Below are 27,945 nucleotides of genomic sequence, written 5' to 3' on the forward strand. Positions count from 1 at the left end.
CTGCGCTTCGTGGGAGTCACAACGCTTCGTATGTGCTCCTAGCGCGCTTTTCTTGAGGTTACCCTTGTGCAAACCGCTGTGGCTTATACCCTGCCACCACTACGAGAACTTGGTCAAGCCGCCTGTGCCGGGTGAGTACCAGCCGCAAGTGTGCCAGTGTGTGCTCAACAGGCCGTGGCGGCGAGCAGATAGAGATCGTCGGATCTGCACCGAAATTGTCTGCAATTCTATTCCACCACTACTGTGGTATTTCCTTCGCCTTAGACGTGGCCACTTGTCCGAAGTCGAGCGTATCGGTCGTTTGATGATGCTGAAGCCAAGATTGAAAGGGAAATAAGTGTTTTACTACAATAAGGAGTAATTACTTATTGGAACCCACCCTAGCGCAGCCATACGGCTACAAAGGAAATCTGTACAACTTTCTCAGAAACTTCGCAGTTAAAGAAAAGTTCGTCCTGGTCCGGCGTTCGAACCCGGGACCACCGCTTCACCGGAGCAGTCGCTCCACCTTGAGGGATTCTACTAAACATTTGATACTATAATATACAAAAATACTATACAGTGGATAGCTGCTTTTCCCGATGCCTTAGACCACTCTGCTATCGCTGCAACCTCACGGCCGCGGTGGTCGCGTTTCTATGAAGCATACACGCAAAGCACATCCGCGTGCAAAGCGACGTCAGTGAACGTTACAAGAATCACAGATGGTCGGAATTCGTCCGGAGTCCACTAATACAGTGACTCTTTATCTATTTCCTCTTTCACTCTTTCCTTCATCCCTTTTCCCTTGGCCTGGTTAAGGTATTTGCCGAGATTGAGACAGTTGCTGCGCCTTTCCTTTCCCCATAACCACTTATTATTATTACTATCAGTCTGGCCCTCGGCTATTCCGCTGAGAGTATGTGACAACGCATGCAGTTCAGTGTTGCTCTGTGGACACTACGCCCTTCTGCCACGTACTCTGAACTTGCTCTGCTCGCTCGATCGCTGAGCTCTGAACTATGGAACTTCCTTCTTAAACTCTGTCCACTCATGTTTTAATGAACGGTCTCCAAACCCGTCGCAGGATATTCGAAAAAACGGCCATATGTCCTAACTTACTTTTTTTAGATAATTTCGCAGTAATGTCACAGGGTTTCACTTAAAGAAAAAAAACGAAAACTCAGCACAGGTACAGTAATTATTATTATTATTATTATTATTATTATTATTATTATTATTATTATTATTATTATTATTATTATTATTATTATTATTATTATTATTATTATTATTATTATTATTATGTTGTTGTTGTTGTTGTCAGTGCCATATCCAACATGTTTGCAGCGCATTTGCAATACAGGTTGTTATACAACATTATAAGCAGACATGAGGCAAATGAATGTTGGGTTTTAGCAGACCGTTCCTGAAAAGTTAGTAGTGCATTAACAAGATAGGAGACGGTGGATGCGGTTTAGTGTAAAAAAAAGTTGGTGCTGGGCTATTACTGCAGAGATGACCTCATTAGTGGTACTCTCTTTGGGGTATACGCAGACGTCATAACCCTTGCTCTTCGGACATTTGCGAGCAGGTGCAGAGAATTCACGCCATGGCTTCCAACGTATTTGTGCCCGGTGCATACTAGCGAGCAATTCGGCGACGCCCACGGAGTTCCCAGCGGACGATAGCACATGCTAAAGTTTGTGGCAGTCTAGCTTCACAGATACCTAAGTAATTTCTATTAACGGCCAACTGCATCCCGGTATTGCCTCCTTGTCACCATGAAGCAAACGGCATACCAAGTGGCATAATGAAGTAATCAAGAATTTGCCCGTGTTAAAACTAATCCTGAGTGAATAGAAATACGTCAACTCTAAGAACATATTATTGAAGTGATTTTGTGACACCTGCACACTGGACGCATCTTACAGACAACTTCATGCTCATGAAGCAAGGAAACCCTATTTTCGAACTACGCGGAGAGGTGAGCACAGTAAACCGCATTTTTATTTTCATGCGCAAAACTTCACAAAACCGAGGAGCGAATTTCATGGTGTATTTCAACGAACGCATTCCTAGGCTTTCCAAACCGGGATGCTCTAGGGAAAAGATGCAATCCCAGATTTGTCGCGAGTCATTGGGTTCTAAATAGAAGGAAATGTTTTGAGTGAACTGAAACTTTTTGAAAACTCAGGGTGCGTATCAGACTCATGTTTTTTAGAAAATTTAACAAGGCTTTCGTTGCACAAACTCGCCCAACCAAACCGAATAGAATATTTTGCGAATATTCGCTACCTGTGCGAATATTCGTAGAGAACGAATAATGTCAGGGAACAACACAGTGCTAGCGGCGGCGCTGAGGTAACTTGTTATAACTACGGAAGGAGAGAAGAGTCAATTTGTTACTACTATAGCGCGTGGAGTTAAAGATATACCTGAAAAAAAAAACAGCGATAACCACTGAGGGGTAATCAATACTAAGTGTATCAACTCAACGACCGTAGCCCCACGTACCAGTGACATGAAGGCACGGTTTGCTAAAACTCCCTGAGCACTGCCGCGTCGTCCAATTCGGAGGCCACGTGAGAGCATTATGAACGCCGTCACACGAATCGACCGAGCCCGGCTGAATCGTCCATTAGGCGCAGATCGATCGCGGAAGCATGCTGTGCGCCATTGTAGTGGGCCCTGTTTACGAAACATTCGTCGAAGAAAACACCAGTTTGCCTTATTCGAACTTCGTGCCATTTATTCGATAACTCTTGGAGAACTTGAGAGCATATCCGATTCGTTCCGAATAATTCTGAATTTGCGGGGTTCGATTCATTCTGCGATTCGAATAGACCTACGATATTCGCTTTGCCATTCGAAAATTTCGAATATATTCGGACACCGCTAGAAATTTGCATTCCAAAATGAAATATTTTCCCCGCGTCGCGATTTAAAGTGGTCGCGTTGAAGGCAACGTCGAGACAATTATAGACTCCGCGATCGCTGTATGGAAGTGCCCGCGGCGGCTGCGTTTTTATGGAGGCAAAACGCTAAGGCGCCCGTGTGCTGTGCGATGTCAGTGCACGTTAAAGATCCCCAGGTGGTCGAAATTATTCCGGAGCCCTCCACTACGGCACCTCTTCCTTCCTTTCTTCTTTCACTCCCTTCTCTATTCCTTCCCTTACGGCGCGGTTCAGGTGTCCAACGATATGCGAGACAGATATTGTGCCATTTCCTTTCCCCAGAACCAATTATTATTATTATTATTATTATTATTACTACTACTACTACTACTACTACTACTACTACTACTACTACTACTACTACTACTACTACTACTACTGTATGGAAGTAAATGGCGGAGATCCACATACGAAAAAGCACTGACGTCATCAGAGTAACCAGTCGGTATAGGCAAGCTTCAAATAGCCATCGGTGCTTTTTTTTCAAACAAAAAAAGCGCCAGGAAGTCAAGCGAGACGCCAAAACTCAGCCACATGGCGAGCAGTGAGTTCTTTGTCGAAAGTTCTTTCAGCGCCTAACTCTTCGAAGCTGCGTAGAGGCGCAGTCAGAGCTGTGTAGACAGTTGGGGGCGGCCGAGAGGCGTTGAGTGTTGCTTAAGTTGCGTTACGGCTGCCGATTGTTGTAGTGACCTGGCAGTGTACTTTTGTCTTCACTTTGTTCTGTTGCCTGCGATTGTTTTGGTGCCGTGTTATATTCCCACCTTGATAAAATCCCTTGCGAACTGCAGTATCTGTAAATGAATGAATAATTAAATAGTAAGTAAATAAATAAATAAGTGCCAGTGGACGAAGCAGGACGGGGAACATCAACATTTCCCAGCTCGTGTCGATTGCTTGGTACTCGTCGATCTCAAGTAGGACGTGTTACATCCGTCTACCTGTAGAAATTGAGCACGCAGATGTGATGCCAATTTGGAGGTGGATGCCTATATGATCCGGAGGTGTTGCTTGATAGGAACCTGTTTAAGATGTAGTATGGTGCAAGGCCGAGAGTACGTCTTTGGCGACCAGAGGTGGGTCGGTTAATTTGGGCGAATGAAGAAAATGGCACTGTTGATGAGACAAAGCATCCTGCGCTTGTTATGAGGCCTCTGCAATAGGATTCGTGAGCCCGAAGTTACGCAGAGAAGTATATCCGTGTGCAGTGCGTGGTTCAAATCAATGATACTTTCCAGAAACTGTGGAGGCTGAAGAGGAAGGGGGCAGGCATTGTGATGTGCCGCGATGCGCCTCTCATGGGCATGATCAGTGGTATCGTCTCGCAGTTCGCTAACGTTCTCGAGTGAGTGAGTGAGTGAGTGAGTGAGTGAGTGAGTGAGTGAGTGAGTGAGTGAGTGAGTGAGTGAGTGAGTGAGTGAGTGAGTGAGTGAGTGAGTGAGTGAGTGAGTGAGTGAGTGAGTGAGTGAGTGAGTGAGTGAATGAGTGAGTGAGTGAGCGAGTGAGTGAGTGAGCGAGCGAGAGTTCTACGGGTGTCACTACGCAGGATGGGCGACGACGGCGACGCGACGCTGCAGGTGCCACCTCCCAGGCGTGCGTCGATGCACAGTGCCCGCGAGACAGCCTCGGCTCGGGCCCGGCAACTGATCGAGATGGCCGGCAAGCAGCGCAAGCTGCTCGGCCGTGTGCTCTGGATCACCGTGGTGCTGCTCTGCGTCCTCGGATGCCTCTCGCAGGTCTGCACGGCGCAATTACGCGCCGCCATTGGCAGCCTCCGAGACATGGGCGGGTCTCTAGCTACAAGGTTTAGGTAGCAGATGTGGGCGAATGTGCCGTCTAGCAAGAGGTCCCTTCCTGCGCCGCTACCAACGACAATTCTCTCATGAAGGTAGCCACATTCCCCTTTCCTACCGCTTTCCTCTATTATCCTTGCTTACCAATTAGAGCTTGCCAGCGCCCACAACAGAGCTGAAAATTTGTCGGTGGGCATACAATTTTTCAAATTTACCTATCTGTGCACAGCCGTATTGCCACGGGGTTAAGGCAGCAGCATTCCGAACGGATTTCATAGGGGCGTTTTACTGCGCATGCACTTATTCCCAGACAAGTTCTAAACAGAAAAAATGTCTAGAAAAGCGGTAATCTTTCATATTTAATACACTTCTATAAAATCTGTTTTTGATGTAAATTGTAAGACGTTATTCCACTCGGTGGGCAACTGTTTGTGTGATCGCTCGTACAATCGGCAATGATGCTACCGTTTTTTGCGCATGCGCTGCAGTTATGGCCCTTTTCCGGAGAAAACTAATCACCACCGCTAGCTGTGTCATGCATCACGTGGCCGCCGATAAAATGAAAATAGAGAGATAGTGTAAAAGCAAGAAGAACGGCGGCATGGTCAAACATAGGCGCTACCATCAGCGTATAGAGCGACATGACATCTTGTGTCAAGCTAAGACACACCAAGCCATCACTTCACGGCTAAAAGATGGAGGTTAGACCCGTGGTGCGATCTTGTGCACGTCTACATTTCAGCAGAAGGCACAAATGTCAGATCATGATTCCAAGATCATGAACACGCGCCATCAATCAGCGAGATGAGTGAGATGAAAGCTGTGAAATTCCCTCATTCTTCGTTTTTGTGAAAATAGAAAACTGTAGAGTAAAACAACAAAAAACCCTTTAAAATCTTGAGGGATACGTAGCAACCATAGTTAGTTGTTGGTTTTATACAGTAGCGTAGAAGTCTCATCGGAGAAAAAATCCGGCGGCGACCTCCGGTGTCGCCCAGAAAAATCCTGATCGGCTGGCGAGCAGTGACGTCATCACTGACGTCACCGGAGAGGAGACATTCCGATGGCTTGAGGGGCGTGAGATCACCCAGCATTGACGTCATCAGACGAGGTTCGCCTATCTGAAGCCTCAGGTGGCAGGTTGTGTACAGGAAGGGCAACGTGAGTCTCACAAGCCCCACCAGTCACTTCCGACAAAGGCATCAACGGCATCGAATGCTGTCGTATTGCCCACACATGATGAAATCAGGCGTCCCTGTGTTTTTTTATTGATTCGGCTTAGATCCGCAATGAATATCGCAGGTTCCTCGGCACCCTCTATGCATCGAGTGCTTAGCACAATACGCGAAACGTTGGCATGCAATGCTCGACGCGCCCTTGCCAAGCGAACTCCCTCACTCGCGCGCGCGAGCCATGGGCGGGCGGTTACTTGAACTAAAAGAGGAGGCAGTGGCTTAAGACTTTCCCGACTGCCTTCGAGGCCTTGTCCTCTTGCCACGTAACACCGACGTCAGAAGCAGCAGTGCTGCGATCTGTCGACGATACAACCAAGCTGCTCATTCGTTGGTTGGTCCCTGCAGGTGTTCATTTTCCTGGAAATCTTCTGGAAGTTCCCCACTATCATTGAAGTGGAAACCGAACGCTCGGACGACCTCGACTTCCCTGGTGTCACCATCTGCAACAACAACAGGTGCGCTTGCAGAATAACTGCAATACCTCTCTAGTTTGCTGATCCCTCCTTCGTGTCCTCAGCGGTGTCCCATGTCTTGTATCTCGCGTCCCTTTACCCGTTTAAGATGTGACCGCAAAATGATTAATAATAAGTCATTGCACTCGGCATGGAGGCCCCGGACTCTGGATTCTTCGAAGCGCTCGGGTAAGATTTGAATAAGGAATATCGAAGCGCTATGGTGTTTATTAGAGTAAAGATGGCAGGTGGCTGAACGCGTCCCCCTGCTTGGGTTGGCTTTTTATGCCCCTATAGAGACTCTCAAGCACGGACGAGCGCGGCCCCTGATTGAATTAACACGTAACAGTGTTCGAACAACGCGCGAAATGCAGCGCGAGTTTTGTTTTCTTCTTTACGGAGTCAGCTGTTAACAGTCAACTAACAACAGGTTATGCGACCCATTAACTTCTTCCCATTTAACTATCATCTTTGCAGTTAAATAAACTTGCAACTGAACCTGCGAACGCATCTTGTCACTCCTTCTCCCATGTCGCCCTTTACAGTACACAGCTGACTATGAACTTTGTGTCGCACCGCATGAATGGCTGCACGGCAAAGTGTATTTGTCAATTGTTAGCACAAATGTCAGCCGAGTGATGAGTTTTTTTTTTTTTTGTTAGCGCAAAGCAGTCACTGACTACTTCACCCCGATTTCGCGATGTGTGTATCCACTAAGGGCACTCTCTCGTTGAGCGCCCAGTTGATGCGCTGCCGCGCGCTCGCCGCAGCTGGACCAATCGGAGCGCCACGCGCTTGCTGACGCGTAGCCAATCGGATCGCCGCCGCGCCGGCGCTCGCTTGCCGAGCGGGCGGCCAGTCGGTGCGCCGTTGCTCTACCTATCTTGAGGCTCTCGTCGTGTAAGACGAGATGGGGCCTCGCAAGCGACCACCACCTACAGAAGAGTTCCTCGAAAGAAAGTGTTGTCGCCTACAACAGATGCCGGAAGCAGCCGCCCAACATCTGCGCGTACGCGAAACTGACGATGTGAAACAGAGCCTGCAACAGATGCCGGAAGCTGTTCGACAATAGCTTTGAAGGTCAAGAGTCTGCAGCAATGAAGACGAAGACCGAACGCTAAACCCTTAATGGACCAAATAAAGTTTCTCTCTCTCTCTCGACAATAGCGTGCCAGAACAACCACTTCCTGCCGGGGCTGATTCCTACTTTTCGAAGCACTTCATGCAAGTCCAGTTTCGAGAGTCTTGCAGCGTCCGCGATATGTTCTGGTTTACGTCGGACCTCAGGAGTGCACAATATAGACACCGCGAGATACTACTTCTGCGTCGCTGTGTTTATAGTGAGTTGCGTCTTGAGTATCACGACAAATTCTCTAGCGCTTCATAGACAACGAACGTAGAGGTTTCTGCCATTTTTTTTCTCGGCGCTTTTTCTTTGCTCCTGCGCGCACATGCTGCTATAGTTGGGGCTGACCGCTCGCCCGCTTCCGCGCAGGGTACGACTGACCATGCTGTGCAAGCTGCGTGGAATCACCAACTGCGTGCAGACTAGGGACAAGAGCTTCGCAGACAATCTGGTGCGTGTATATGAAGCAGTAAGCCGCGCGCAGAGATTTTGGATGTCTACGAGTCGTCCGGGGAATGTCGCGACGTCCAGAAAGGGCGTGCTTGAAGATAAGTATGGTTCTCCTCGCGCCTTGACCTAGCCTTACGTGTCTTGGTGTCCAAATGGTACAAGTGGTAATTAAGGGGTATACTCATCAAGTACCCAACATGAATGAAGTTTGTCGTGACCCGCAGTCTAACTACCTCCATTGCAAGACAAAGATATCTCCCATGTCCCTCCAGTTAACCTGGTTCTGTGCTATCTTATCCCTGCGAACTTCCTAATGTCATCCACTCAACTGACTTCCATCCCTTGCTACGCTTGCCTCTTCTTGAAATCCACTCCGTCACTCTAAATGACCATCGTTTATCTTGCCTTCGCGTTACATTCCCTGCCTATGCTCATTTGTTCTTGATTTCAGGCAGGATATCATTAGCTTTTATTTTCCCTGACACGCCCTGCTTTGTATTCACGAACATATTTACATAACGCCCTTGTGTTGTACGACGTGAGTGTACGGTAAAGGACCCTAGGTTGTTCTTTGTGCAGCTTTGGGGCGATAAGTTCGACATATCGATTACTGATCATGATGCATGGTGGTCACCGATCGCAGGACACCCAACTGCGCACCATGAACAAGAGCCTCAAGGCGGAGTTGGGCCACCAGAAGACCACCATGATCTTCGAGACGTCTAAGGTGGTCAACGGCAGCGTGTGAGTGATCCTGGTTATTCCCTTCCTTCGGGCCACCTCGGGACAGCAAAAGCGCAATGGCAGCCCAGATACAGCCGGCGTCAGAGCAGTCTCGGAACAGTCAGCCGTGGTCACGTGTCAGTGCGTTTGAAAATGGAGACTTGCTCACGGTCGCAAATATCTGACAGTGAGGTCGCTGAACGCTGCGCTGATGTTACCGTTAAACGCCGCAAGCAGACTTGCTAGTTTTGACGGACATTTAGTTTACCGTTGTCGATGTTTCTAGAGGAATAAGATTACAAGATATTGTAATTATTTGGAATTTTGCGTAACTGCTTGTATCTAACAATACAGAAATGAAGACACAGGATGAACAATGCTGATAAGCGGACGCTGGCTGCTACCTCTTGGACGTCCCTTGAATATACGCCAACTCTTTTTAGGCTGGCTGCGCGTTGGAAAGCTGCATTCAGGTTGTTGGACAGAGGTTTTCCATCAACTGGGGTGCTTTTAATGAGTGGATATGTCTCTAACGGTCGCCTCTGTATTTTCTTTCAAGACGTGTAGCCTGTCCAACACACAGGTTTTGCTTACGAAGTGCCTCGAGTGATGGCTAGTGAAATCCAAGTATTATTGCTGCCGATCTGTGGGTTTCCTGCAAGTGTGACTCTAAGCTTGCCAGCGGAATGAAGCTTTGCTGGCAACCTTGTTAATCTTGTGTTGTTGTTGTTTTTTTCCCATTTTCTCTACACTTTGTGTCTCTACCGTGTACCCCCGCTGAAGAGAAGAAAACTGAAAGGCCGCTCGAATTGCGTTTCGGCTCTCCCATCCAAACTACATCCAGTGTAAATTCTGCAGCAGTAAAGTATCGTGCACAGAATTAGAGGTGCCAAGTGGCGATTATAGTAATAAAATAATATACCAACCAAATACGATGCCAAAGAAACTCACTCGAGAAACCTGCAACGAAAATTTAATAGAAAAAAACTTGCTCTACCATGCGCTCTTTAAAAAGCACTGCTATTATTGAAATATGTGCTTCGCCTGTGGATTCTATGTGTTTGGTTTGAGCTAGTTGCTCCCTTAAATTGAATAGCTTTAGCGCGAAGGACGGAGGAATTGGACACACAAACACGGGACAAACTCCAGTTACCAACCAAAGTTTATTGTCGACCCGCGCCTTTTTATACAGTCATCCTGCTGTATTATCTTGAAAGCAGCCAGCGTAAAGGATCACACTTATTTGACACCGTATCAAGAAGCACGCATATGTCTACTACCACAGCTGTGTACACAAAGATTACGCCAATGACATCTAAAGCAGAGTACAACCGTTTCCGTCCAATTAAGGACTCAGTCCACCTAGAAAGGTGATAATAATAGCTGAACTAAAGGAAACAGTTGAAAGAACGAAATTGCTCGAGTCATTATGGGCGTTAAAAATGTGCACGTATAAAAGCGCAGAGAAATTTACGCAATAAAACTAATGATGCTAGAGAATTTCTAAAATCAACAATTGAATTGCTTAACTGTGAGGCATGCGAAGTGTAAAACAAGCCCCCTGGAAGCATAAGGGCACATACAATCGCTGTCTTCTGGATCGAGTCCCAGCCTGGGAATCAAAAAGAGTGAAGGTCAAAGCCGAGCCTATAAATATGCTTGTGCTTTATGTGTAAAATTGTTCATTGAACCTCATGACTGTTGTCTTTATGTAAAATACTAAAAGCCTTTGAATATAGTGTCTCTGATTGCACCAGCAGCATTATGAAACTGCATCTCTCTTGACCCCGTGATTAATTGCCTTAGTATATCTGAAATCCCGCCACGATGTACGGAATAATATACATCTTCAATATCTTTCGGAAATGTTGCAGATAACGGCGTCAGTTTTTGCTGTAAGTCGCAAGAAATGTGTGCAGAGCTGCTGAGTAGGAAAGGGTCTTCCACTCTGAGCTGACTGAGCTGCCTTGACAGAAGGCTTCGACCCCGGAGTGCCAGGAACCCTTTTCCAAAGGGTTCCGAAGTAATGACACGCAGAGGATGAGTAGGCTCGCGTGTAGCCTGAGAAAAAAAAAATTTGCAGGAACACTTTCTCTGCATCAGGATAAATACAGCTGTAATGAAGTTCAGATCATGCCTCAGGCGCATGTATTCTGTGGTTAGCTTACAAAATGAGGGTGCTGTTTTCGTTTCCTCTAGGTAGTTTATCGAAAACTGCTGGTAATAACAGATTTGATTGATTGATTGATTGATTGATTGCCTGATTGATTGATTGATTGTTTCATTGATTGATTGATTGATTGATTGATTGATTGATTGATATATTTCCTTTCAGCGAAGTGGCTGACGACCAGGGTTTTCGCGACGAGTTCTTCCACCTAAAGTACAGCAACTGCTACTCCTACAACGTGGAGTGGACCGGCTCCGGTACCAAGGAGGCCGAGATTGCACGTCAGATTGGTGCGCATTTTATCTGTACACCACTACGTCCAGTAACAAAGCGGCAGATAAGTGCAGAACGACAACTAGTGTAGCTGTTGGCGAGCTGAAGGAGGGCACCGAACCTGAGTCCTTCGTTGCCCAGCCAGCATGATATAATGATCTCATTTCGATTCCACTCCATTTTTCCTCTATAGTCTTGATGATATAGTCTTTATGATACACTGGCTCGGGGCTGGCATAATGGAGATATTTCATTCTAGTTGCACTGCATTCCATCCTTCATGACTGACAAAGACACCACAACGGCCCCGCTATCACATAATGAAGCAGCGCGCAAGCATGACCGTCGCGTACCTAAGGCTGGAGGAGCTAAAGGCTTCACCTCTTCTTCGGTGCAGACCTGCGCCTGCTGCTGTTCCTGGAGCAGCAAGAGTATCCGCGCTCGGACGTGTGGCCGGGCGCCCAGATCGTGTTCCACGACCCTGAGGTCATCCCGGACCCCGAAGAGGATGGCATCCCTCTTCGAGCGGGCCACAACTACATTTTCACCCTCAGACAGGTTATCCGCGCCGAGTGTTCGCAACCCTACCGGTCATCGCTTAAGAGAACTCCTAAATTAAGCAGCATTATTGCGGCTCGGTGGACCCTAACAATATGGATAGACACAGATGAAGGAATTTCACTTCACAAAAAAAACAACTTTAATTGAAATGTCGCTAGCTCTTATGCATGGTAGAGAGAAGGCAAGCAGATGGTTTCTTGACGCAAACAAAGTGAACAACAGAGGAGAAAGCCTCAAGGTGCTTGCCAGCGTTGCAAAGCACCCTGAGGATTTCCCCTTCCTTGTTCACTTTGTGTGTAGCTCTTATGCAGTTTTACCGATCACGCTAGTTGCCACCGATACAGCATGCACCGACTAGCCTCTCAAGATCCTTTATTGCGGTTGTCTTTGCCGCGCTCGTGAAAGCCGCTGGTTTGAGGCTAAACTTTCAGCTCAAGAACAGCGCGCTAGCAGCGCTCTTCCTGCCTCCATCTGTGTGATCCTGTGTATTCAGCCTGTTCCCCTTAAGTGCGATCGCGAAGGTAGCCTTCTTTTTGCACGTTCATGAGTGTTGAGAATGTCTTCCTACGACAATAGAGTCTACTGGCCGGTGTCGCTTGTGATCTCACGCATGAGTGTGCCCTGCTTAATTAATCAGAATCGGAAAGTAATTAGTGAAACCTGAGTTGTTAAAGGGAGGGAAAACTCATATTTCAGGAACCTTTTTTTTTTTGCGCAACAGCAAGCTTAGCGTCCAAAGCACTTGACCCTTTAAAAGCTGCGCTTGAAACACTGTGAAACATTTATGCAGATTTTTTGTTTCATCAATGGACACACTGGTTGTAACGCATGTAGATGTCATATTTTCATGCATCCTTTTCATGTATATGTCATATTTTCATGTATCCTTTCATGTTTCCATGTGTCATGTATTTTCATGTATCATGTATCCTTTTCAAGTATCCTTGATGCTTGAAACGATGAAGAGTGAGCGCTGTAGCAATCAGTCGTCGGAAAAACTGTGAAATCGAAAACAAATGCGGCGCCAGCAGCGATAAAGTAAGCTTGCTCTGAAATAATCTGCGTCGACGGAGGCAAATTACAAAAGAACCTGTGTGGCGAAGTAAACACGAGAGGCCTGAAATCAACCCGAAACTAGGGACCGCTTCATAGTGCGACTTTGCGAATGAAAAAAACTGTTGGCAAATAAAAAAAATCCTGAACTCTATTTCTTGCTTTTTTTTTTCCCTGGTCGCCTGCAGATGATCACCAAGCGATTGCCAAAGCCGTACTGGACAAAGTGCGTTAACTACCCGTTTGTGCGCCGGGAGCAGTACGTCATGAAGATGACAAAACCGGTGAGTTCCCTCGGGTGATTACCAATGCTTATTTTACGAAAGAGAAGAGCGGCAAAGAAAGTTGTGAACAGAGTTGTGAAAGAGTGAACCGAGCGCTCACACTAGGAAGCTCATCGCAAGACTGAGCGAAATTCGTCGCCGTCGAAATGCTACTCACACGACTCCTGCTCCCCGCCGGGGTGACCGCGGGTTGTCCAGGTTAACGGGCGAGGGTGCGAAAACAATGTTTTTCGTGCGTTCTTGTTAGCGCGCATTGCCATTGGCTACAGGGAAGTGACGTCACCAGTCCTTGGTCACTTAACTTCGGGTAAACGCATCAACAGCTTCTATATCGCATTATTAACACATAACAGAATCAGGTGTATCTATGAATTTTTTGGTTAGAGGCGAGTTACCGGTTTTTCCGCTGGAAGAAATCGGTTCCGTACTGACAGCGCTTACTTCCGTCTTCTCCGCGCATACCCGGAAATTCCGGACAAAACCATTTTTTAGCAGGAAACCGTTTATGAAAGCAATTCCTTCATATAGTGTGAGATTTCACTTTAACAATCGATATATCCCCAGATGACCCGACGGCAGTCTTGTATTTTTTTTTTCTATTCACGTTTTTGCTATCGTCAAAAGAATTCTCCATTAGTTTTCTACGGCAGTCTTAAATGTTCGATGCGATCGATGGAAACGCTTTAAAAGAAAGATTTTGCTACATATCAGAATAATGGACCATTACCTTCAATATTTTCATAACAGTGTCTCACAGTTTTCGAATTTTCTAAATTTTTGTCCGAAAAACGAGGACATGGAAAGTGAGACGAGCCGGCAGGTCTCGCTCGCTCTAGGCGCCGAATGACCCAGTGCGAAGGCGTCATAACTGTGTTTTTCCTGTCCTCACAAAATAAAAGCAATGACATTCTGCCTATCGCTCACCTATCTCCTGCTTACCACTTGCAAGCTCTGCGAGAAAGAGTGCGCCTACAACGCCTCGCTGCTCATGTGCCGCTGCATCCGCGTCGACGTGGCGCTGCCCTACGAAGTGGACTGGGACAAGCAGCCCTCCGGGAAGCGGCGCTTTTGCGACGCCGACATCGCACGTCAGTACCCTCCTTCGCCGCTAGTGGCCGCTTTCTGTCAGCGCTACGTCTCCTGACCGACACAGCCTGCCCCCGCACTACGGCCCCTGTAAAGCGTGCTTTGTCTCACTAAGACTAAAAAAAAGGAGAAGCCACCTTCGACGATTCGTGGCGGATAGTAAAACGAGCGCTCGTTTTGCTCGTGAAAATCAATAGTCTTACTCTAAAAGCTGTACTTGGTTGCACACCTGTCACAGTAACAGTAAAAGAAGTTTCATTCGGCCTTTATTATATTTGCGTACCCAGCAAGCGCTCTTGCGGGTTATTATTTCCTGGAAACAGCGCGCACGCTGACTCGTTCAAGAGGACACGCGAACAAACGCAAATGCGCAAGTGCTAAATTGCCGAAAGTCGTCCATATAGCAATGGGGACACTACCAAATATAGCCTACCATGAACTTGTGGGTCGTTCTTTGGCTTTGATGTGTCAGGCGCGCACCGACACAAACTACCCCCCGCACTACGGCCCCTGTAAAGCGCGCTTTGTCTCACTAAGACTAAAAGAAAGGAGAAGCCACCTTCGACGATTCGTGATGGATAGTAAAACGAGGGCTCGTTTTGCTCTTGAAAATCATTAGCTTTACTCGAAAGGCTGTACTTGGTTGCACATATGTCAGAGTAACAGTAAAAGAAGTTTCATTCAGCGTTATTATATTTGCGGATTCGCTGTGAAATAGCGGCCACGGCAGGAGGGTCGCTGCACTGGCCTGCAGTGGCCATATGTATGATGGTGGTGGGGATGAATTTTCGAAATGTAAATTAGGCACTTTTTGGGACGCGTGACACTTCAATCACGTCAAATTTTTCCTTCACATGCCACATTTTTTCGTATTAAGTAGCCTCTGAATTTCTAGTGCATGGGACACTTTCGACTGCGACTGCATACCGTTTTTCGTCCATCCGCAGTCACACGCTGCTGGGTCAAAGTTCTGGACGAAACCGACCGCTGCCAGAAGAAATTCTGCCGGCGAGCCTGCCTGTGAGTAATCTGGACATCTTTCTGTTTTCACAACACAGATGCGACGTCCGCATGCGACCGCCGATTATTCAATCTAGCATACTACGCTGCTTAAACTACGTCGTGCCTCCATGATCAAAAAATACACCACCACAAATTATGCTTTTATGCTCTATGCGCCTACTTTCGGACTTGAGAACAACCAGTGTGCAAGCAAAAAAAATGCTTTCTCTAAGCGTACTACTCGAAGTTCTGGGTAGCTAGGTTGCCTGTCTTTACTGAGTCACACTGCTTACTATCACCGCTATTAGTGCGAGGTGCTTCAGTCAACAAATACATGGTTTCGTTCAATAGAAGGCGCTGCACTTCTGAAGCGGTATTAGAGCCCTCACTGCTGTGTCACCCGAACGAGCCGAATGGATAGAAAACAATGCAATATAATTAGTAGAATAAAATAGAAAATGAAGGGGAAATGGCTGTCTTCCAGAATTTGGCCCGCGATCGTCCAGGACAGAGTTCTGCGTAAAAAATAATTAGCAATACGCACAGGAGGCAAAGGAGCCGAAGTACCTCCAAATATGTATGGCGATTTTCATAAGCAGTGGCTTCTACATGCGCCGAGAGAGAGTTAGCTCCACAGGCATGATGATGATGATGTGTTGCTGTACTCTTCCTTGGGTCCTTTTACTTCATAATACAATTGGTTTAAGCCTAACAGGCTTAAACCTTAAACGAGGCAGAAATACTTTATCCTTGTTTTTTTTTTTGAGACTGAATGCAACGCACTGCTTGCTCGGACCAGCATCACAGCGTGACAACGCTGATTTAGGCTGCAGCCCCGACCTGGCCAGCTTTGAGATTGGTAATTTCTTTTCCACAGGGAGAGCCAGTTCGAGACATCAGTCACCCAGGATCCGTGGCCTGATGAGATCCTCTTCATGCAGGCAAGTAACTTCATGGCGTCGCAGTTATACCGAGGGAATGGTGGTCAGGGCCGAATTTCATTCACAAAAATGGCCAGTAGGTAAGCCGCGGTGATGGATAAGGCTAACGACTAATTGTACAGGAGTCTGCGGCGTCCTCGTCGTAGTACCAGGAGTGGTATAACCAAAGACTTAAGCGACATCAGTGCTTTGCAGTCACGTGACCTCCTCAGAATGAAGCACAGCCATGTTCGCCTACTGGCCCATGAAAATGTGTCATCTGCAGACATGTTATACATGGTCTGTAGGAGTGCATATTCTGTGGAGCACAGGTTTTTCTAACACTTGTTTGGAAAGAGAAACTGCGAAAAAAGTCTTATCTGTACACGGCCCGTGACCTCGCCGCTACCTTTAAAGGCTGCTGATGACAAATACAAGTGAGCGCCGAGTTTTAATCACAGAGACCGTTCTCACCGAAAATGGAGCCTTTATAAGCTAGAAAATAAAACAGAAACCGATATACAGATGTCACCACTATCGGTCGATTTTAGGGCGAAGACTCAACAGGCTATTTTACACCACCATTCATTTCAAAAACGGTGACAAGCCGCACCTTTTTGGTAATGTCACGATTTGGACTGACTGGCAGGAATATTTTCAAATCAAATTGTCTCGGCAATAAATGCATCTTTCGCTGCAGGACAAATGCCAACGTAGTCAGAAAGAGCCAGATAAGCGATTTTTACAGAGAGCAATAATTGGATAGAGTTTGCTGGCATGCACAGCATAATGATGCAGTCACTCGCCTGCTCACCACAGCCCTTCCAACGCAGCGGCTTTATACAAAAAAGATGCCGCCACCGTCTGGAAGACGTTGCAGTAACGAGAGTTAGCTGTTTTTGACTTCATCATTGACAGCCGAATTCGGCCGCCATCTTGGATTAATCAATGACGTCACCAATAAATCACCAATTCGATATATCAGTGACGTCACCAACCAATCACCAATTCGATATACTATTGACGTCACCAATCCATCACCAATCGGGTTGCTATATCGATTTACTATGGGTGCCGCCATCTTGAATTTCTCGGACTTGGAAAACTTCATGCCGAAGGAAAGTGATAGCAGCCCCCAAAAAATCGAGAAACGTTATGAGTAAGAGCCAACGCTCTTAAAAGGAGACAGAAAAGGGCAACAGGGTAATTTTCTTTTTAGCGGCCTTCTGGGTTTTTAGCACCTGCAGCACAGCCTTAGTTGGCCTGTGGCTTGTCACTCGTCGGCGATGGGAGCGTCCCGGATGTGCTTGTGCGGCTTGCCGAAGGAGGGCGCTTCTGGCGCTTCCTGTCGCTGCATGGACGATATCGGAGAAGCGTCCAGGAGATGACGCCTACTGGAGCAGCCATCTTCTCAGCGGAAGCCGGGGGAGCCGTAGTCGCGTTTAAACACGCTGCACAAGACGGTGCGGTAATGACAATGTTTTTATCGAAGTTAATTATTAAAGGGGGAACGCGGCTTTTTAATTCCCAATATTGTTAATTTTTTTTTTAATTGGTTTTGGGGGGAAAGTAAATGGCGCAGTATCTGTCTCATATATCGTTGGACACCTGAACCGCGCCGTAAGGGAAGGGATAAAGGAGGGAGTGAAAAAAGAAAGGAAGAAGAGGTGCCGTAGTGGAGGGCTCCGGAATAATTTCGACCACCTGGGGATCTTTAACGTGCACTGACATCGCACAGCACACGGGCGCCTTAGCGTTTTTCCTCCATAAAAACGCAGCCGCCGCGGTCGGGTTCGAATCCCAATATTGGTCAAAAAATTTATTTCAGATAATTGCTATACCCGCCTGTATGCCTCGCTTTTTTTTTATGCTGTGCTGAAGTTTCATTGCTGAAATCTACCGGGAAACGCTTGAAAAAATTCAAGGGGGCACTTTGTTGACCTAAAGTGCGGTGAGGCGAAATACTTTAGCGCGATGTTATTGCTTGTGTCACTGATGTGTGGTTAAGATGTTATTTAAGTACAGAGTTCTTTGTGAATCTTAAGTGCTGGACACACTGAAGGGCGTTTGGGAGGCATCCGTCTGATTCGACGCCTTTCTGCAAACACTCTCCAGTGACCTAGACGAGGAGAACTACGTATGCGATGGCAGGAAGTAGCGTAGTCGTTAGCACGCTCGGCTGCGGAACGGAAGGATGGTGGTTCGGATTTTTTTTTTTTTCATATCGAGTTGAAGAGCGTAACAGACGGACGGACTGACGGACGCGCGCATGAGCCATTAAAGGATTTCGCCTTTAAAAAATGTTTCGGGAACTGCGGCGGGTGTGCATTGCGGGGAAGCGCTCGAAGAATGGGCGTTTTTCTCCGCTACGTTTGTTTGCCTACATACCTTGCGGAGCAGATAACTTCACGATTGTGTTACCTATTTTGAACCCGTTTGTTTCGTTCGTTGCACTCTTAGGACCACAGTGCAGGTCAACACATTATTTGTTTTTCAGATTTGTGAATTTCAAATTTCTTGTATGAAATATCGTTCTCCCTCTATATATGTCAACGGACACCGCATTGCAAAAATTAAAAACTAAAATGTGTTTTTCACGAAAAAATCATTCTAGGGATGTCCTGACCTGCAGCATCCAATAGGAGCGTAATGAATGTTTAGCCAGCCTTCTGCCACATAATCTTCACTCTGCAGCCTTTTCACAAGGTTCAGAGGAAAAATATATTTATAGAACAATTTTCTGGAGATATAACTGTGAAATTTTGTGAGAACTCCCATAAAGCTATTTCTGATATGCTCAAAATTTTCATGCAAATACATCAAGAAATTTTTTTTAAATGCTGAAAGTAGCATCCCTCCTTAATGGCTACGCTGAATTCGTATTACAGAAATTAACTTGATGTCGGAATTCAAGAGGGATGCAGTGAATATTACGTATTGAGTACTACAGGAGAAACTTGCTTGGTTTTTTTTTTAGCCGCCATTTCCTGCAAACCACTACTATTACTAGAACTACCACTACTACCCCTATCGCTACCAACTACCACTGCCACTACTAGAACTATAACAGCGTAAGCTGTTATAGACCCATTATAGACTGTAACAATGTTAGATGTTGCAGTCTTAAGATATTATAGCCAAAGTATGGGGTTATACCTGGGTTATGCCACCGTAAGAAACTGAAATTCAAACACAGCAATCGAAGATAAGAATGATGTTCAATACTGGTTGTGCCACCGCAAGGAATGAGGTTTGAACAAGGGTGGAAACTTTGGCGAGTCGGTAACGGTGATCCATGGTATGTGAGTGTGGCGCAAAACGGGACAAGGGACAAAGAGAGACGCACACAGCACAGGCGCTACGTTTGAACAAAACAGTGAAGAGCGGCGAAGGCGTGGCGCAGTGGCTCACTCACCATCGGCAGAGACGACAGTGCCCTCGGGACACTCGCAGTGGCTGTAGAGGCAGTGCGCGTTGGCGGCCCGGCAGTCGGCGTGCTTTCCGCACCGGGCCCGCAGCACGCCCTGCGGCTTTGGTTCACAGCCGCTGCCCACCGCGGAGCGCGCGAACCCCTCGCGGCAGGCGCACCAGCCCAGCTTCACCACGCACTCGCTATGGGCGGCGGTGCATTGCTCCTGCGTGCAGGTGCAGGTGCATACACAACCACAGTGAACTTTTCACCGAGGGCTTCGAGGGGGCAGAAAGCGCTTTCCACATGACGCGAGAGGGCGCTGCGCAGCAGATTCATGATCATCATCATCACCACGAAGGAGAAAGCCCGGCGGGTCGACACCAACTTGGTGCGCGTGCTCTTGTCACACACGTCCTCAACCACGCCGGTCGTGCGGTCTTCGAGATAGAGCCGCCTGAAAATGTTCCCGAAGTACTGCATTCCCCCCCCCCCCCATCGCCGTGCAGTCTCTTGGAAGAGATACGAATGCCGCCGCCTAAGTTGCCAGCACAGCAAACACGAAATTTTCCAGTAAACGCTGCAGGAGAGACGGCCCTTCAATAGCCTTTGCTGCCTTCTAGGACACTCATCGATGCACGAGTTGCCGTTTATATCTTCTACGTCTTTCGACTTATCCCATTTGTTGTTTTTGTGTGGTCGCGGTTTGTAACGAGTGTCCACCACTTCCGCCCTGTCCTGAGCGCTCTCCACTGAGAGATTCTACTCCCGGACATCTGCCTTTACGTTCTCCCTACACCATATCTGGCTGTCCCCGTGGACTGATTTCCTATTTTCCTCTTCAACGGTAAGGCACGATATCAACGAAGTTGAGACTATGCTGGTTGATATTAAAGAAGTTCACCGACTATGCCGGTATACAAGTATATGCATACTACTGGCCATAATGATGCTGCCAACGTACGTAGAAGGACGTAGCACTGCAAAGGTGCATGTTAATGATGGCTTAGTTCCGAAGAAAGGAAAGGCATAGTAACTGTCCCACACTCGGGGACACCTCAACCACGTCTTGAGGCCTTTCCTCAAGACGTGGTTGAGGTGTCAAGAGTCCCTTTGACTCCGGAATAATTTCGACCCCATGCAGGGTTCCTTAAAGTGCACTGACATCTCATACTTGAAGGACAGCTTTTGCATTTCGTGTCGATCGGAACGCAGCCGCGGCAGCCAGGATTGGATCCCGTAGCTACGTGCTCAGCCGCCGAGCGCCATGACGACTCAGCCAGCGGCAGCATGGAGAGAACATATTCGATTCTCTGAAAGCAACTACGGCACGCTATACTACGGTATACTACAGCAGTAAAGCAGTGCACCAGTCTGGCACTGCGGTGCACTGCCGCGAGCAAAGTGTTACCTGGAAGTAGCAGCGGCCTCCGATCTGGGCCTCGGGCCAGCACACCGTGTGCATCGAGCTCAGCCGCAACGGATGCCGCTCGTCGACGCACGTGCACCGGCCCTGCACGCAGCGGGCACCCCGCGCCTCGCACTTGCCCGGCGCCTCGGAGGGACCGTCGCAAGTGTCGGTCAGCTTGCTCCGCACCCAGGCCGTGTCCGAAGCCACCTGTGTGAGAGAAAAGTTCGGCCGATTGCCTGAGCATGCGCTGTGCTACCCAAGCCTCCATGGAAGGTGCGCGTGGCAGAACAGGTAGGCCCCATAGCGCACACATGTGGCAGCTTCGGCTTTTCGAAGCAGGCTTTGTTCTCCAGAATGGAAAGCTGTGCGAGCAGGTATATATTCGCACTTGACTGCGGTCCGGTGTCAAGCAGGCAACACACACAACCGCCAAGGAGGTAAACAAAGGGAGGCTAACATCAGTATTAAAACTACGCCCACTGCGGGACGCAGGCCTTTCCCATACCTCTCCAATTAACCCTGTCTTGTGCCAGCTGCGACCACCTCATCCACGCAAGCTTCCTAGTCTCATCCGCCCACCGGACGTTCTACGATCCCTTCTATATGTGTGCCTTATCTTAGAATCTGCTCTGTCACCCACAAGGGTCATCGGTTATCTTTTCAGATTACATATGCCCTTCCCCTGCCTTCCTGTAGATTATACACCTCGGTCTATGTGCCTTTCTGTGTTTCTATATTCTGACGGATTATGATCAGGTATAATGCTTTGTTCTACAGAATCTTTAAAAGCGTTCGCTTCATCAGAATGGCGTGCATCAAGCAAGTCTGTTCAACTGGTTTAAACGTTTCCGGTGCATCTCTCTCGAGCCCCGGTAAACGCGGCTGTTTGCACGGAAGAACTTCAGAGGCATTTTCGGCGCTTTGCCGTCAGTTAAGACGTGCCTTGAAGTCGGCGAAGGTGTTGCACTTGAAGGGGTAGAGTCCCGACTCCGTGGGCAGCACCTGCCAGCCGCCGATGCGCAGCACGGACACCTTGGCCGTCGTGCGGCCGTCCTCCATCAGCGTGCTGGTCTCCTCCACGTGGCCGATGTCGCGCAGGTCGCGGTCGTACAGCGTCCAGAAGACGGCGCCGAAGTTGTTGTAACCCACGGTGCATGTCAGAGTGAGCACTTCCTCGCGTTCGTCCACGCTCACGTTCTTGGGCGTCACGCTGGCCGCCCTCTTGAGCACAGTGATGAGTGGAGCCGCTGCCGCGGAGCCGCCGACCACCGCCGCGTTCCCTGAGGAACCGCGGCACGGCGGCGCCATCAACAGCAGCAGCAGCGAGGAGAAGGCGGCTAGCTGGACCAGCGGCATGGCGACAGATGCGATGGCGGCTGGGCGAGGGGCCGGTGGTAATGGCGATGATGATGATGACCTCAGGCTTAATGGCACATACTCACGGCGGGGGATTGGCCAGGATGCATTGCTGATACTTCTTCTTTACCTCAGCAAACATGGCACGTACCAACGCGGGGTGATTGGCCAAGGTACAGTGGTCAATGCCAAGGAAGTATTTGCGCGGAGAAAAAAAAATGCGTGAGGCGGCTAAGCAGAAGACTGAATCTCGAAAGAGGGACCTCCAAATGGTTGGCTGGCTTCAAATAAAGATGGCACATACCCACTACGGGGAAGTGGTCAAGACACAGGCAGTTAATTGCTGTAAACAAGAGCGTTTTGAAGGGAAAAGTAGCAGCAACAGTATATAGGCTGACAGATTGGACGACGCAAAGACAGGGGTACTGTTAACTTAGGGATCGGAGACGGCACAATGGCTTAATGTGCATAATCGTATACTACGCCTGTGATGTTTCAATTTCGCACTGACTGAGAGCGGGAAGAGAGGAAAAACTAAAGAAAAAACGCACTTGATGCCGATCAGCATCTTCCTTTTCATCGAGTTCCGAGTTCGCTGCAAGAGCTGTTTTGCCTTGATTCATTGTGGCGCGGAAGATTCAGAGGTCTGAAGCCGCGCGGCCGGATGGGACCGAAATACGATATGTGACGGCGGCTACTAATCACTCAATCCAAGAAGGTCAAATAACAAGAAGACATTTGACACAAAATAAGGCGCAGGGGTGAGGGCCACGTCAGATTACAGACACTGGCTTGCAGGGCATGTCTACCATACGCGCCAGTTCTAAAAGAGTGTATGAAAGCGATCACTGGAAAACACTTCACCAGAGTAGTACCGTTATCACCGAGATGCAAAACAAAATTTGAGACTATCAGTTGGATTGATGAGGAGTAAATGCGCTAGCATTGAACAGCTCCCGCAAACCTAATTTTTGCACAGATAGTTCTTCGGAGGGCGCTCAATTTTAGACGTAGGCTTGCTGTTGTCCGAGTCCTTTCTTCTTTGTCATTGTCATTCCCGCTTCTCCGTTCTCTCCCCTATAAGTGCAGAGTGGGAAAGGGACGATTGGCAGGTGGCAACATCTGCGACTGCCATGGTTTGGCAAGCGGACGCGTCACACAGACGCCGGACAGTTTTCGCCTTCATGGTCCTCCTTATGTCGCATTGAAATAGGTTGTAGTAAATCCAAGCGGTGAAGAAAGGATGCCAATCAAAGAGGGCGCACTTCTGAGGTGAGCCTGGCACTAAAGAGGAAGCATGCAGGCTCCCCACCTGGCAGGGAGAGAAACAACCCTGGTCCATTTGCCTTGGAAAGTATTGCTCCAAACGCGCTCTACTGCATCGCTGCGCGCAAGCGAACGGCCTGTATAACCAAAGAGCGTAGCGGTTGGAGCAGAATCTGAGACAATTCAGGTGGCTTTCACACACAGTACGCATGCCATCGCCATTTTTTCGCCAACACTTGGCCATCCCGACGGGTTTTTTGTCATATATTGTTGTGTGTCAGCGAGCAGCTTTACCAAGAATGAATGGTGCAGCAATTCCCATGGCGTCATCATTGCTTAAACGTCTGTCAAGGTGCACCATTGGACTCGTTGGAGGGAATTTGTTCAAATATCAGAGACAACAGGACCAAAAAAACACACTGTGGCATGATTACCCGATCTAGGGCTTCCTACGACTGTGCTCAAACACAGCTGTTACGGTCGGCTGATCCCTTTCTAAAGCGATATTTCCCCCTCTCCACTTACATAAGAGAAGGGGAGGGGAGGAAAGTATCCCTGTTGTGTCCTTGATGATTGGTCATCAGGAAATGAAAGGCGCGGTAACTATCGCACTGATCGATGGACACCTCAACCGCGCGGTAAGGGAAGGGAGGAAGGTGGGATTAAAAGAGAAAGGGTAGGTGACGTAGTGGGGGACTTCAGAATAATTTCGACCACCTGACGAAAATCGCAGCCAATCGCGTCGACTTGTCTCATTGCAATGGTCCTTACTTACCTGCGCACATAGATTTCCCTGTGTTAGGGATGCGTACAGTACCGACTAACGTCATCAACAACTTGAGACAACTCATATATCCGCTGAAAATGAAATGAACATTAGAGCTGAAGGCCAGGAGGGACTTCGCCTTGACGTCGACATCAGTTCCCAACCAAAAACAAAACGAGACAATATACTTGTCAGTGTTTTTGCCATCTCCAGGAAAGAATAAGTGCCAGCGGCAGATGGGCCACGATTACTTTTAGAACTTTCATTCTGAAGCCCACTTCGATCACATGACCATAGATGAAACATTTTCAAAAGCGGAAATTCTCCTTAGCCTTTATGGTCATAGTGGATTCATTTGGCTTCGGATTAATTTCAACTACTTGAGGTTCTTTAACGTCCGAGCCGACATCGCATAGCACACTGGTGGTGTTTTCGCGCTTCGTCTCCATCGAAGTGCTATGTCCAGAATTCGATCCCACTAGTTTGGCCTCAGTAGCCGAAAGCCAAAGCCCCTGAACCACCATGGCGGGTCTGTTTAATAGGAACCGTTAAATCTGCAGCATCTAGAAACGCACACTTCATGTGGCATGACCATTTCTTCGTTTCATCTGTTGTGTAACGACACGAGTTTGCGGAAGACATCTGACTAAGCCGAAATGAGCAGTCATGCCTTTGCAACCTGATCCCGCAGTTCTTTCAGTACCAGCGCCCGCTTTCTAGCATGAGCCTCACTAGGACGCCCACTAGATTGCCTCGATTGCCATGCCCAGCGTTCACAATGGACACACGGACGCCATTTAGGTCCACAGACTAAATGTTGCGCCGCCGCAGAAGTATTCTGGATGGCTGCATTTGGGGCTCTCTTGTCCACGTAACCGTCCGATACTGCAGCTGGGGATCGAAGGCTTACTTAAAAGAGAAATTTGGAAGCTCGGTGAGCATACCACAGGCCCAAAATGGAGTCTCCCAAACAAACTATGCGTCATCACCCCTAATCGGCTGCACTGGCATCGAGGCAGTACACTAATCGAAATATGCAAGCAGGCAGCTGACTGTTGATTTTGCTAATCGCAGGAGCGGGAAAAGTTCAGCAAGCTCAACATCACCACGGTCAGAGAAGCTCGGTGAGTCACGGAAACAGTCATTTGGAATGCATTTGATTAATTAAATAAAGAGTAAAAATAAACAAGCAGGGCAATCACAAAGGAAGTATCATGTGGCATATTCTGTGTATTCTCTACACCCTAGGCACGATGAATATCCCAGAGAAAAATGTGTGGGCAATTTCTGAGCGGTACCACACTACAAGCGCGTTTTGGTAATTCCTGGATGCCTGTACAGTCAAATATTATCAGGAACGTCTTTTCAAGTGCCGTAGTTTCTGGAGTATAGTCCGCACTCGGTGCATAGTCCTCAGTGATGGGAGAGGTGGAGAACGCTGTATGGGAGAGGTGGTCCAAGGGATGAACTGCGTTCTTCCACGACCATGGATCGCGTTCGAGGGGGGGGGGGGGGGGGGGGAATGTCACAGTCAATCACAGGGCTTTTATATTTTTCATTTGTATGTAGTGTACATTTCCGCCCTACCCCTATCCTTTCTGTCGCTCCCCCTTTCCCTCTCCCTGTGCTTTTTCTCATGCTAGCCGCAGCACAGGTGCTTCAGGTTTAAATGGTAGACGCCGCAGCTAGCAACATCTTTTCCTTTGTTATTTTATTAATAAAGGGCCCCTTGTAATAATAATCACTGGATGCGGCATTGTTAGTACGCAGTTCTTTTGCTTTATTTAAATGCTAAACTGGCCGCAATCCGGTTAGTTTCCAACGCTGTTTAATGTTTTCGTTTGTACTCGCTCCTGAAATAGCATGAACCTTACGAGAATCTACCTCATCTACGGGACCCTCAACAAGATCACCTACCGCCACAGGGCCAAATATGAGGTGAGTTTCCGTGTGCCCACGGCTGCACCGGTTTTCAAGTGCCTCGGACTAATACTTTGCTTAGAATTGATTTTCCAGCCTTGGAGGGAATGGGCTAATGTTTTCAATGCTACTTAACAGGAGCATTGCTTTACCGCCGTCTGTGCAGTTGACCCGTCCAACTGTGGCCACCGGTCTCAGCTGAACTTTAAAACGGCAGACGGCACTAACATGTAACGCATCTCAGGTGCCGTTCAAGCCAAGTGCACCAGACAGCGTGCCTGTAACAGGGGTATTAGCAAATAACTACAGTTACGAACACCTTACTAACCTTCCGGCAATCCATCTGTTATGCGGCACAATAGCTGAATCGTTTGGTTTGGTTTACGGGGGTTTAACGTCCCAAAGCGACTCAGGCTATGAGGGACGCCGTAGTGATGGTCTCCGGAAATTTCGACCACCTGGGGTTCTTTAACGTGCACTGACCTCGCACAGTAGACAGGCCTCTAGAATTTCGCCTCCATCGAAATTCGACCGCCGCGACCGGGATCGAACCCGCGTCTTAGCTGAATCGTACGAAAGGCAAAGCGCTTTTCTAGAGCACGTTCTGGGCTGAACACGTGATACCTAGAAATAACAGTTGGTTAAAAATGGCCTGGATGCAAGCATAGGCACTTAAACTCATATAAGATTTCGTCGTCATTTTTTTGCCTTTCGGTCGCAGCAGCTTGGGGAGCTGCAGAACACACAGTTCGGCTGTACTGGACTTGTGTTTTGCCCTCTGTACAAAGACCAACCGCATGGGAGGCATTTATAATTAGAACCTTGCGTTCATTTCATGAGCAACTGCATGCAGTGCGCAGTTTGAAGGAAACACTTGCACATAAGCGCTGCAAGCACGTACACAGCCGTCGGCGCCCTTTCATTGGTCTCATGTTCATTTGTGGGTCACTCTTTCTCCCCTCCCCTTCTTGCCTGCCAGCAAATCGAGCTGTTCTCGTACCTGGGCGGCTTCATCGGCATATGGATCGGCGTGTCCTTCCTGAATGTGCTGGACTACGGCTGCCAGGCGACCACGTGGCTCTACCAGAAGCACAAGGAACGCAAGACCCGCCGCCTCCATTCCTCTGACGACATCAAAGTGAAGCCCATCAGCGTGAGGCCCACCAACGGATACCCCGCTGAACACTGGTAGCGCCCAAAGTGCAGCGTCGAAGCGACGAGGATCAGCCGTGGGTGACCCCAGCAGGATCAGCCGTGGGTGACCCCAGCAGCATTTGCGTTGGCCGTTCTACGCCGCGACCCGTTTCAGCTGACGGCACTCTCTCTTGTCGCCCTTTCGTGGCCGCCTGCAGCTAAGCTCTCATCACCGCAAGAGAGGCGCTCCCTTGCCGATGACACAGCATATGAAACATGACTGCACAAGGTCACTTGCATCTGGACCTTTTTCTGTTGAGTATTTGCCCATGTGCCGTGCAGTCCACAGAGTGGGATCTGTATCCATAGCTGCACCTTCAATATCATGTTCCAGGACAGAAGTATTTAGCCATCTATACGTTGTTTTAGGTCTAGGCACCTCCGTGGCGAACTGAACAGACTGTTTGCCTAATAGACCTACGCCACACATTTATGGCCTGATGCCACTGATTTCAGGTCGCTGCCACAATGATGGCCTCACGCTAGACTGACCAGAAAAGGTTTTCGGAGTTGTAGCGAGTGGGCAGAAAGGTAAGGTGAGGATTTGACGTGAGCTAAATGT

At 48.2% G+C, this 27,945-nt stretch overlaps 2 protein-coding genes across 2 annotated transcripts; one reads left to right on the top strand and one right to left on the bottom strand.

Annotated features, from left to right (window-relative positions):
- Positions 1-27,432, top strand: LOC144106166 (epithelial sodium channel subunit beta-like). The gene is made up of 14 exons (XM_077638905.1): positions 1-131; positions 4,480-4,669; positions 6,307-6,416; positions 7,909-7,990; positions 8,633-8,733; positions 11,048-11,172; positions 11,553-11,713; positions 12,958-13,053; positions 14,003-14,141; positions 15,087-15,159; positions 16,019-16,082; positions 25,344-25,393; positions 26,132-26,207; positions 27,169-27,432. Exons 2-14 carry the CDS (start codon positions 4,481-4,483, stop codon positions 27,379-27,381), a joined length of 1,479 nt encoding a protein of 492 aa, XP_077495031.1. The 5' UTR covers positions 1-131; position 4,480; the 3' UTR covers positions 27,382-27,432.
- On the bottom strand, positions 17,256-22,288 carry LOC144106916 (uncharacterized). The gene is made up of 4 exons (XM_077639875.1): positions 21,824-22,288; positions 20,882-21,088; positions 19,477-19,696; positions 17,256-17,512 (listed from the first exon to the last, which is right to left on the bottom strand). Exons 1-4 carry the CDS (start codon positions 22,235-22,237, stop codon positions 17,316-17,318), a joined length of 1,038 nt encoding a protein of 345 aa, XP_077496001.1. The 5' UTR covers positions 22,238-22,288; the 3' UTR covers positions 17,256-17,315.
- Positions 27,433-27,945: the final 513 nt, after the last annotated feature.

Source organism: Amblyomma americanum, chromosome 10, assembly GCF_052857255.1.
Source record: "Amblyomma americanum isolate KBUSLIRL-KWMA chromosome 10, ASM5285725v1, whole genome shotgun sequence".
Classification (NCBI taxonomy): domain Eukaryota; kingdom Metazoa; phylum Arthropoda; class Arachnida; order Ixodida; family Ixodidae; genus Amblyomma; species Amblyomma americanum.

What these genes read in the sequence shown, in the direction of transcription:
- LOC144106166 (XM_077638905.1), top strand. Translation starts at nt 4,481, where the DNA reads ATGGGCGACGACGGCGACGCGACGCTGCAGGTGCCACCTCCCAGGCGT. An exon ending in TCATGAAGATGACAAAACCG is followed by an intron (nt 13,054 to 14,002) that starts GTGAGTTCCCTC and finishes ACCACTTGCAAG; the next exon opens with CTCTGCGAGAAAGAGTGCGC. An exon ending in GCCACAGGGCCAAATATGAG is followed by an intron (nt 26,208 to 27,168) that starts GTGAGTTTCCGT and finishes CTTGCCTGCCAG; the next exon opens with CAAATCGAGCTGTTCTCGTA.
- LOC144106916 (XM_077639875.1), bottom strand. Translation starts at nt 22,237, where the DNA reads ATGCCGCTGGTCCAGCTAGCCGCCTTCTCCTCGCTGCTGCTGCTGTTG. An exon ending in GAGGCCGCTGCTACTTCCAG is followed by an intron (nt 19,697 to 20,881) that starts GTAACACTTTGC and finishes ACCTGCACGCAG; the next exon opens with GAGCAATGCACCGCCGCCCA. An exon ending in CACTGTCGTCTCTGCCGATG is followed by an intron (nt 17,513 to 19,476) that starts GTGAGTGAGCCA and finishes CGTCTTGTGCAG; the next exon opens with CGTGTTTAAACGCGACTACG.